Source organism: Panulirus ornatus, chromosome 31, assembly GCF_036320965.1.
Source record: "Panulirus ornatus isolate Po-2019 chromosome 31, ASM3632096v1, whole genome shotgun sequence".
In the NCBI taxonomy this organism is placed as follows: domain Eukaryota; kingdom Metazoa; phylum Arthropoda; class Malacostraca; order Decapoda; family Palinuridae; genus Panulirus; species Panulirus ornatus.
The window spans coordinates 19,315,449-19,327,928 of record NC_092254.1 but is presented as its reverse complement, the minus strand read 5'-3'; the positions used below and the strand labels follow the sequence as shown (position 1 = coordinate 19,327,928).

The following is a 12,480-nucleotide window of genomic DNA, read 5'->3' as shown; positions in this document are numbered from 1 at the left end:
TATTGATTGAGAGGGTGAAAGCATGTATAGAGCATCAGATTGGGGAAGAGCAGTATGGTTTCAGAAGTGGTAGAGGATGTGTGAATCAGGTGCTTCCTTTTAAGAATGTATGTGAGAAATACTTAGAAAAACAAATGAATTTGTATGTAGCATTTATGGATCTGGAGAAGGCATATGATAGAGTTGATAGAAATGCTCTGTGGAAGGTATTAAGAGTATATGGTGTGGGAGAGAAGTTTCTAGGAGCAGTGAAAAGTTTTTATCGAGGATGTAAGGCATGTGTAAGAGTAGGAAGAGAGAAAAGTGATTGATTGGTTTCCAGTGAATGTCGATTTGCGTCAAGGGGGCGTGATATCTCCATGGTTGTTTAATTTGTTTATGGATGGGGATGTCAGGGAGGTGAATGCAAGAGTTTTGGAGAGAGAGGCAAGTATGCAGTGTGCTATGGATGAGAGGGCTTGGGAAGTGAGTTAGTTGTTGTTCGCTGATGATACAGCGATGGTGGCTGATTCGGGTGAGAAACTGCAGAAGCTGGTGACTGAGTTTGATAAAGTGTGTGAAAGAAGAAAGTTAAGAGTAAATGTGAATAAGAGCAAGGTTATTAGGTACAGTAGGATTGAGGGTCAAGTCAATTAGGAGGTAAGTTTGAATGAAGAAAAACTGGAGGAAGTAAAGTGTTTTAGATATATGGGAGTGGATCTGGCAGCGGATGGAACCATGGAAGCGGAATTGAATCATAGGGTGGGGGAGAGGGCGATAATCCTGGGAGCCTTGAAGAATGTGTGGAAGTCGAGAACATTATCTCGGAAAGCAAAAATGGCTATGTTTGAAGGAATGGTAGTTCCAACAATGTTGTATGGTTGCGAGGCGTGGGCTATGGATAGAGTTGTGCGCAGGAGGGTGGATGTGCTGGTAATGAGATGTTTGAGGACAATATGTGGTGTGAGGTGGTTTGATCGAGTAAGTAATGTAAGGGTAAGAGAGATGTGTGGAAATAAAAAGAGCGTGGTTGAGAGAGCAGAAGAGGGTGTTTTGAAATGGTTTGGGCACATGGAGAAAATGAGTGAGGAAAGATTGACCAAGAGGGTATATGTGTCGGAGGTGGAGGGAACGAGGAGAAGTGGGAGACCAAATTGGAGGTGGAAAGATGGAGTGAAAAAGATTTTGTGTGATCGGGGCCTGAACATGCAGGAGTGTGAAAGGAGGGCATGGAATAGAGTGAATTGGATCGATGTGGTATACCGGGGTTGACGTGCTGTCAGTGGATTGAATCTGGGCATGTGAAGCGTCTGGGTTAAACCATGGAAAGTTGTTTGGGGCCTGGATGTGGAAAGGGAGCTGTGGTTTCGGGCATTATTGTATGACAGCTAGAGACTGAGTGTGAATGAATGTGGCCTTTGTTGTCTTTTCCTAGCGCTACCTCGCACACATGAGGGGGGAGGGGGATGGTATTCCATGTGTGGCGAGGTGGCGATGGGAATGAATAAAAGTAGACAGTGTGAATTGTGTGTATGGTTATATATGTATGTGTCTGTGTGTGTATATATATGAGTACATTGAGATGTATAGGTATGTATATTTGCATGTGTGGACGTGTATGTATATACTTGTGTATGGGGGTGGGTTGGGCTATTTCTTTCGTCTGTTTCCTTGCGCTACCTCGCAAACGCGGGAGACAGCGACAAAGCAAAATGAATAATTATAGATAATAATCATAATAGCAATAATAATAATAATGATGATGACAAGAAAGATAATTATAATAATGATAATATTGCGTGTATATTGCTTATGACATTTAAACAATGAATATGAGGGAATGAGACCTTTGTTTGTCTGAACCTGTCGCTATCTCGCAGACGCAGGAAACGGGAAACAAGTAAGAAAATACTAAAAGATAACAGTAATCATAATTGCAATGGTCTCATTAAAAATTAAAGTATTGAAAATCATATCTCTATATGACCCATATTTATTTTTTGTATGTATTTAGGATAATGTAAACAAAATGAACTACATGAATAACCTATTATACAATAAAAAGGAAATGAAATTCGTTGTATGTGTTTATCATAATAGTTGTGATCGTATTGTTCTTCTTGTACAGCGGTGATGTTTGCTCAACTGCCGTGCGTCCCTGATCCCAACACCGTGACCAGACTCCCGTTCCATGGGCAGACATTGAGTCTGTGGCTACGCCTTAGGGTACCGGACGACCAAGCCGGCAGGCTGGGAGCCTTTCTGGGAAAAATTTGGCCCGATACACCACCACCTGATGACCAGGTCATCATCCAGTGCTCTGACCTGACAGGTAAATAGTGTGGTCATCACTGGGACACAAGTAGTGACAGATATGCTGGGGTCCTGGGTGACGACTGATATGCTGGGGCACCTGGGTGACGACTGACATGCTGGGATCCTGGGTGACGACTGACATGATGGGGCATATGAGTGACGACTGATATGCTGGTGTCCTGGATGACGACTGACATGCTGGGGTCCTGGATGACGATAGACATGATTGGGTCCTGGGTACGACCGACTGACATGCTTAGGGCCTGAGTGACGACTGACATGCTGGGGTCCTGGGTAACGACTGACATGCTGGAGTCCTGGGTGACGACTGACATGCTGGGGTCCTGGATGACGATAGACATGATTGGGTCCTGGGTACGACCGACTGACATGCTTAGGGCCTGAGTGACGACTGACATGCTGGGGTCCTGGGTGACGACTGATATGCTTGGGCACCTGTGTGACGACTGACATGCTGGCGTCCCGGGTGACGACTGATATGCTAGGGTACCTGGGTGACGACAGACATGCTGTGGTCCTTGATGACGACTGACATGCTGGGATCCTTGGTGGCGACTGATATACTGGGTAGGACCTAGATGACGATTGACATGCTAGGGTTCTGGGTGACGATTGACATGATGGGGTCCTGGGTGAAGATTGACATGCTGGGTTCTTGGGTGAGGACTTACATGCTTGAGTCTTGGGTGACGACTAACATACTGTGGTTATGGGTGACGACTGACATGCTGGGGCACCTGGGTGACGATTGACATGCTTGAGTCCTGGGTGACGACTGACATGCTGTGGTTATGGGGTACGACTGACATGCTGGGGCACCTGGGTGACGACTGACATGCAGGGGTCCTGGATGACGACTGACATGCTGGTGTCATGGGTGACGACTGACATGCTGGGGTTCTGGGTGACGAGTGACATGCTGGGGCACCAGGGTGACGACTGACATGCTTGGGCACCTGGGGACGACTTACATGCTGGCGTCCTCAGTGACGACTGACATGCTCGGTCGTCTGGGTGATGACTGACATGCTGGTGTCCTGGGTAACGACTGACATGCTGGGGTTGTGGGTGACGACTGACATGTTGGGACACCTGGTAGACGACTGACATGCTGGGATCCTGGGTGACGATTGACATACTTAGGTCCTGGGTGACGGCTAATATGCTTGGGCACCTGGGTGACGACTGACATGCTTTGGTCCTGGGTGATGACTGACATGCTAGATTCTGGGTGACGACTGACATGCTGGGGTCCTGGTTGACGACTGACATGCTGTGGTCCTGGGTCATGATTGACATGCTTAGGTCCTGGTTAACGACTGATATGCTTGGGCACTTGGGTGACGACTGACATGCTGAGTTTTTGGATGACGACTGACTGTACTGGTGCACCTGGGCGACGACTGATTTGCTGGGGTCCCTGGTGACGGCTTACATGCTGAGGTTCTGGGTGACGACTGACATGCTGGGGCTCTGGGTGACGATCGACATGCTTAAGTCCTAGTTGACGACTGATATACTTGGGCACCTGGGTGATGACTGACATGCTGGGGTCCTGGGTTACGACTGATAAGCTTAGGTCCTGGGTGACGACTGACATGCTGGGGCATCTGGGTGACGACTGACATGCTGTGGTCCTGGGTGACGACTGACATGCTTGGGCACCTGTGTGACGACTGACATGCTGGTGTCCTGGATGACGACTGACAAGCTGGGACACCTGGCTGACGACTGACATGCTGGGGTTCTGGGTGACGACTGATATGCTGGAGCACCTGAGTGACGACTGATATGCTTGGGCACCTGGGTGACGATTGAAATGCTGGTGTCCTGGGTGACGACTAACATGCTCGGGCATCTTTGTGACGACTGACATGCTGGGGTCCTGGGTGACGACTGACATGCTGGGGTTCTGGGTGACGACTGACATGCTGGGGCACCTGGGTGACGACTGACATGCTGGGATCCTGGGTGACGATTGACATGCTTAGGTCCTGGTTGACGACTGATATGCTTGGGCACTTGGGTTACGACTGACATGCTCAGGTCCTGGATGACGACTGACATGCTGGGGTCCAGGGTGACGACTGGCATGCTGGGGTGCTGGGTGACAATTGACATGCTTAGGTCCTGGTTGACGACTGATATGCTTGAGCACCTGGGTGACGCCTGACATGCTTTGGTCTTAGGTGACGACTGACATGCTGGGGTCCTGGGTGACGATTGACATGCTTAGGTCCTGGTTGACGACTGATATGCTTGCGCCCCTTGGTGACAACTGACATGCTTTGGTCTTGGGTGACTACTGTAATGTTGGGGCACCTGGGCGACGACTGATATGATGGGGTTCTGGGTGACGACTGATATGCTTGGGCACTTGGTTGACGACTGAAATGCTGGTGTCCTGGGTGACTACTAACATGCTGGGGTCCTGGGTGACGATTGACATGCTTAGGTCCTGGTTGACGACTGATATGCTTGAGCACCTGGGTTATGACTGATATGCTCGGGTCCTGGATGACGACTGACATGCTCGGGTCCTGGGCGACGACCGAAATGCTGGGGTCCTGGGTGACGATTGACATGCTTGCGCCCCTGAGTGACAACTGACATGCTTTGGTCTGGGTGACGACTGTCATGCTGGGGCACCTGGGCGACGACTGATATGGTGGTGGGGAATCTGGTTGATGACTGACGTGCTGGGGTCCTGGGTGACGACTAACATGATGGGGTCCTGGATGACGATTGGCATTCTGGTGTCCTGGGTAACGACTGACATGCTGGGGTACCTGGGTGACGATTGACATGCTTGGGTCCTGAGTGACAACTAAAATGCTGGGGCATCTGGGTGACGACTGAAATGCTTGGATCTTGGGTGACAGCTGACATGCTGGGGTACCTTGTGACGAGTGACTTGCTGGGGTCCTGGGTTACGACTGATATGCTTGGGTCGTGGGTGACGACTGACATGCTGGAGCATCTGGGTGACGACTGACATGCTGGGATCCTGGGTGACGACTGACATGATGGGGCATATGAGTGACGACTGATATGCTGGTGTCCTGGATGACGACTGACAAGCTGGGACACCTGGCTGACGACTGACATGCTGGGGTTCTGGGTGACGACTGATATGCTGGAGCACCTGGGTGACGACTGAAATGCTGGTGTCCTGGGTGACCACTAACATGATCGGGCATCTTTGCGACGACTGACATGCTGGGGTCCTAGGTGACGTCTGACATGCTAGGGTTCTGGGTGACGATTGACATGCTTAGGTCCTGGTTGACGACTGATATGCTTGGGCACCTGGGTTACGACTGATATGCTCGGGTCCTGGATGACGACTGACATGCTGGGGTCCTGGGTGACGACTGGCATGCTGGGGTCCTGGGTGACGATTGACATGCTTATGTCCTGGTTGACGATTGATATGCTTGGGTACCTGGGTGATGATTGGCATGCTTGGGTCTTGGGTGACGACTGACGTGCTGGGGTCCTGGGTGACGATTGACATGCTTAGGTCCTGGTTGACGACTGATATGCTTGCGCCCCTGGGTGACGACTGACATGCTTAGGTCTTGGGTGACCACTGTCATGCTGGGGCACCTGGGCGACGACTGATATGGTGGGGGACCTGGTTGATGACTGACATGCTGGAATCCTGGGTGACGACTTACATGATGGGGTCCTGGATGACGATTGGCATTCTGGTGCCCTGGGTGACGACTGACATGCTGGGGTACGTGGGTGACGATTGACATGTTAGGGTCCTGGGTGACAACTGAAATGCTAGGACCTTGGATGACAACTGACATGCTGGGGTACTTTGTGACAGACAAATGACATTCTGGGACGCTGTATGACGATTGTTTTGCTGGGGTAGTGGGTGACAACTGACATGCTGATGCACCTGGGTGACGACTGTCATGCTGGGGTATTGGGTGACAACTGACATTCTAGGGTCCAGAGTGGTGACTAATATGCTGGGGTCCTAGGTGACGACTGACATGCTAGGGGTCCAGGGTAACAGTCAACGTGATGAGCGACATCGGTGATGATTCATATACTGTGGTCTTGGGTGACGGGTGACATGCTGGGGGAACTGGGTGGCGATTGATATACTGGTGGACCTCAGTGACGAAACTGAGGACCTTTTTGACGACTGAAGTGATGGTTGACTTTGCCGGCGAATGACACTAGGATGACTGACATGTTAGAGAACCTGGGTGTCGAGTGATATGCTGGTGTACCTAGGTGACCACTGACTTCTTAGGGACATAGCTGAAGGCTGACTTGCTTGGAGACCTAGGTAAAGAGCGCTATGCTTGGAGACTTGGTTGACGACTGATCTGCTTGGGTCCAGGCTGAAGGACATGGATGATGACTAATATGCTGGGATCCTGGGAAACTTGTGACACGCCGGGGGACCTGGATGAATAGTGACATGCTTAGGGACAAGGGTGACGATTCGACATGCTAGAGGAACCCGTTGACGACTGACGCAATGGGGTACGATGGTGACAACGGATCTGATGAATGAACTAGGTGACGAGTGTGCCCCTGGGCACCCAGGGTGACGGATGAAGTGCTGAATGACCTGGATGACGACTGACATGCTGAGGGACCTGTCTCACGACTGAAATGCTGAGGGACGTGGGTGACTGCCAATCTGCTTTTTGGCCTGGGTGACGACTAACATGCTGGAGGATCTGGATGACGACTAACATGCTGGGGACCTGTATGATGACTGACATGCTGAGGGACCTGGGTGACTGCTGATCTGCTAGGTGGCCCAAGTGACGACTGAAATGCTGAGGGACGTGGGTGACTGCCAATCTGCTTTTTGGCCTGGGTGACGACTAATATGCTGATGGATTTGGATGACGACTAACATGCTAGGGACTTGGATGATGACTGATATGCTGGGGTTCAGTTTGAAGATTGACATACTGAGGGACCTGGGTCACGGCTGACGTGCTTGGGTCATGTGTGGAAGTAGGCGACGGCTAACCCGCTGAGGATTCTGGATGACGGTGACGTTCCTGAGGACGTAGGTGACTAGTGTCATTCTGGTGGACTTGGGTGATAGCTAACTGCTTGGGATCCTGAGTGACGGTTGACACGCTGTCGAACATTGATGACGGGATACGTGCTAGGGAACTTTGGTGACGGGTGAAGTGTTTGGGAACTAGGAGACAACTAACCTGCTGGAGGACTGGGTGACGACTGACATGCTTGGGTCCTGGGTGACGACTGACATGCTTGGGTCCTGGGTGACGAGTGACATGCTGGGGTCCTGGATTACGACTGAAATGCTTGGGTCCTGGGTGACGACTGACTTGCTGGGTCATCTGGGTGACGATTGACATGCTGGGGCATCTGGGTGACGACTGACATGCTGGGGTCCTGGGTGACGATTGACATGCTGGGGCCCTGAGTAACGGCTGACATGCTTGGGTCCTGGGTGACGAGTGACATGCTGGGGTCCTGGGTGACGATTGACATGCTGGAGTCCTGGGTAGCGGCTGACATGCTTGGGTCCTGGGTGACGACAGACATGCTGGGGTCCTGGGTGACGATTGACATGCTAGGGTCCTGGGTGACGATTAACATGCTGGGGTCATGGGTAATGACTGACATACTTGGGTCCTGGGTGATGATTGACATGCTGGGGCATCTACGTGACGACTGACATGCTGGGGCACCTGGGTGACGACTGACATGCTGGGGTCCTGGGTGACGATTGACATGCTTAGGTCCTGGTTGACGATTGACATGCTAGGGTCCTGGGTGACGATTAACATGCTGGGGTCATGGGTAATGACTGACATACTTGGGTCCTGGGTGATGATTGACATGCTGGGGCATCTACGTGACGACTAACATGCTGGAGGATCTGGATGACGACTAACATGCTGGGGACCTGTATGATGACTGACATGCTGAGGGACCTGGGTGACTGCTGATCTGCTAGGTGGCCCAAGTGACGACTGAAATGCTGAGGGACGTGGGTGACTGCCAATCTGCTTTTTGGCCTGGGTGACGACTAATATGCTGATGGATTTGGATGACGACTAACATGCTAGGGACTTGGATGATGACTGATATGCTGGGGTTCAGGGTGAAGATTGACATACTGAGGGACCTGGGTCACGGCTGACGTGCTTGGGTCATGTGTGGAAGTAGGCGACGGCTAACCCGCTGAGGATTCTGGATGACGGTGACGTTCCTGAGGACGTAGGTGACTAGTGTCATTCTGGTGGACTTGGGTGATAGCTAACTGCTTGGGATCCTGAGTGACGGTTGACACGCTGTCGAACATTGATGACGGGATACGTGCTAGGGAACTTTGGTGACGGGTGAAGTGTTTGGGAACTAGGAGACAACTAACCTGCTGGAGGACTGGGTGACGACTGACATGCTTGGGTCCTGGGTGACGACTGACATGCTTGGGTCCTGGGTGACGAGTGACATGCTGGGGTCATGGGTAACGACTGACATGCTTGGGTCCTGGGTGACGACTGACATGCTTGGGTCCTGGGTGACGAGTGACATGCTGGGGTCCTGGATTACGACTGAAATGCTTGGGTCCTGGGTGACGACTGACTTGCTGGGTCATCTGGGTGACGAGTGACATGCTGGGGCATCTGGGTGACGACTGACATGCTGGGGTCCTGGGTGACGATTGACATGCTGGGGCCCTGAGTAACGGCTGACATGCTTGGGTCCTGGGTGACGAGTGACATGCTGGGGTCCTGGGTGACGATTGACATGCTGGAGTCCTGGGTAGCGGCTGACATGCTTGGGTCCTGGGTGACGACAGACATGCTGGGGTCCTGGGTGACGATTGACATGCTAGGGTCCTGGGTGACGATTAACATGCTGGGGTCATGGGTAATGACTGACATACTTGGGTCCTGGGTGATGACTGACATGCTGGGGCATCTACGTGACGACTGACATGCTGGGGCACCTGGGTGACGACTGACATGCTGGGGTCCTGGGTGACGATTGACATGCTGGGGTCCTGAGTAACGGCTGACATGCTTGGGTCCTGGGTGACGACTGACATGCTGGGGTCCTGGGTGACGATTGACATGCTGGGGTCCTGGGTGACGATTGACATGCTGGAGTCCTGGGTAATGACTGACATACTTGGGTCCTGGGTGACGAATGACATGGTGGGGCATCTGGGTGACGACTGACATGCTGGGGCACCTGGGTGACGACTGACATGCTGGGGTTCTGGGTAACGACTGTCATGCTGGGGTCCTGGATGACGATTGACATGCTAGGGCATCTGGGTGACGACTGACATGCTGGTGTACTGGATGTTGACTGACCTGATGGAGGACTGGATGACGACTGACCTGCTGAAGGACTAGATAGCGAATGACCTGCTGGAGGACTGGGTGACGACTGACGTGTTGGAGGAGTGGATGACGACTGACCTGCTGTAGGATTGGATGACGACTGATATGCTTGAGGACTGGATGACGACTCACCTGCTGGAGGACTGGATGACGACTGACCTGCCGAAAGTCTGGAAGATGACTGACCTGCTGGAGGACTGGATGATAACTGAACTGGTGAAGGACTGGATGACGACTCACCTGCTAGAGGACTGGTTGACGACTGACCTGTTGGAGGACTGGATGACGGCTGACATGCTGGAGGATTGGATGACGACTGAATTGCTTGAGGACTGGATGACGACTGATCTCCTGAAGGATTAGATGACGAATGACCTGCTGGAGGACTTGATGACGACTGACCTGCTGGAGGACTGGATAAAGATTGACCTGCTGGAGGACTGGATTACGACTGACCTGCTGGAAGACTTTGTGAATACTGACATGCTTGATGACTGGGTGACGACTGACCTGTTGGAGGACTGAGTGACGACTGACCTGCTGGAGGTCTGGATGACGACTGACCTGCTGGAGTACTTTGTGAATACTGACATGCTTGATGACTGGGTGACGACTGACCTGTTGGAGGACTGAGTGACGACTGACCTGCTAGAGGACTGGATGACGACTGACTTGCTTGAGGACTGGATGACGACTGAACTGCTGGACGACTGGGTGACGACGGACCTGCTTGAGGACTGGATTACGACTGACCGGCTGTTGGACTGGATGACGACTGACCTGCTGAAGGATTAGATGACGGCTGACTTGCTGGAGGACTGTGACGAATTACCTGCTGGAGGACTGAGTGACGACTGACCTGCTGGAGGACTGGATGACGACTGACCTGCTGAAGTATTGAATGACGACTGACCTGCTGGAGGACTGGGTGACGAATGACCTACTGGAGGACTGAGTGACGACTGAACTGCTGGACGACTGGGTGACGACGGACCTGCTTGAGGACTGGATTACGACTGACCTGCTGTTGGACTGGATGACGACTGACCTGCTGAAGGATTGAATGACGACTGACCTGCTGGAGGACTGGGTGACGAATGACCTACTGGAGGACTGAGTGACGACTGACCTACTGGAGGACTGGGTGACGACGGACCTGCTTGAGGACTGGATTACGACTGACCTGCTGTTGGACTGGATGACGACTGACCTGCTTAAGTACTGGGTCGCGACTTACCTACTGGAAGACTGGATGGCGATTGACCTACTGGAGGACTGGGGTGATGACTGACCTGTTGGAGGACTGGATGACGACTGACTTGCTTGAGGATTGGACGAGGACTCACCTGCTTGAGTACTGGATGACGACTCACCTACTGAAGGACTGGATGACGACTGGCCTGCTGGAGGACTGAATAACGACTGAACTGCTTGAGGACTGGGTTAAGACTGACGTGCCTGAGGATGGATGACGACTGACCTGCTGAGGACTGGATGACGACTGACCTGCTGGGCTGGATGAACGACTGACTGCTGGAGGACTGGTGACTGACTAGCTGGAGATGGATGACGATACCTGCTGAGGATGGATGACGAATGACCTCTGGAGGACTGGATGACGAATGACCTGTGGAGACTGGATGACGACTACCTGTGAGGATGGGTGAGACTGCCTCTTGAGACTGATGACGACTACTGCTGGAGGACTAGATGACGACTGACCTGCTGTAGGACTGGATGACGGCTGACCTGCTGGAGGACTGGGTGAGAACCAACCTTCTGAAGGACTAGATGACGACTGATCTGCTGTAGGACTGGATGATGGCGGATGACATGCTGGAGGACTGAGTGAGGACTGACCTGCTGAAAGACTAGATGACGACTAACCTGGTGGAGGACTGCGTGACGGTTGACCTGCTTAAGGGCTGGATGACGATTGACCTGCTGGAGGACTGGATGACGACTGACCTGCTGGATAAATGGGTGACGACTGACCTGTTAGAGGACTGGATAACGACTGACCTGTTGGAGGACTGGATGACGACTGACCTGCTGGAGGATTGGATGAAGACTGATCTACTTGAGGAGTGGATGACACTACCTGCTGGAGGACTGGATGACGACTGACCTGCTGGAGGACTGGATGACGACTGACCTGCTGACTGAATAGGACTGACCTGCTGAGAACTGATGAGACTTACCTGCTATAGGACTGGATGACGATGACCTATTGGAGACTGGGTGACGACTGACCTTGCTGGAGGACTGGATGACGACTGACTGCTGGAGGACGTGAACTAAGACGGACTGCTGAAGGATGATGACTGACCTGCTGGAGGACTGGGTGACGACTGACCTGCTGGAGGACTGGATGACGACTGACCTGCTGGAGTACTGGATGACGACTGACCTGCTGGAGGACTGGGTGACGACTTACCTGTTGGAGGACTGGATGACGACTGACCTGCTGGAGGATTGGGTGACGACTGACCTGCTTGAGGACTGGATGACGACTGACCTGCTGGAGACTGGATGACGACTGACCTGCTGGAGGACTGGTTGACGACTGACCTGGTTATGAACGATGACGCTGACCTGCTGGAGGCTGAATGAGGACTGACCTGCTGAGGACTGTGATGACGAACTGGGACTGCTGGAGGATTGGGTTGACGACTGACCTGCTGGAGGACTGGATGCGACTCACCTGCTGGAGGACTGGTTGACGACTTACCTGCTACTGGATGACGTGACTGTTGAGGACTGGATGACGACTGACCTGCTGGAGGAC

General features: G+C 52.5%; 1 protein-coding gene across 2 annotated transcripts in view; it reads left to right on the top strand.

Annotated features, from left to right (window-relative positions):
* The window catches only part of LOC139758856 (uncharacterized), a 238,756-nt gene that overhangs the window by 210,396 nt on the left and 15,880 nt on the right, over nucleotides 1-12,480 (top strand). Inside the window, exon 3 of one of the 2 annotated variants that reach the window (XM_071680720.1) lies at nucleotides 2,108-2,311. In XM_071680720.1, the coding sequence (XP_071536821.1) occupies nucleotides 2,108-2,311 (204 nt within the window). Of the gene's footprint in view, nucleotides 1-2,107; nucleotides 2,312-12,480 lie in introns of those variants that run through there. The other variant, XM_071680721.1, reaches the window with a different exon arrangement.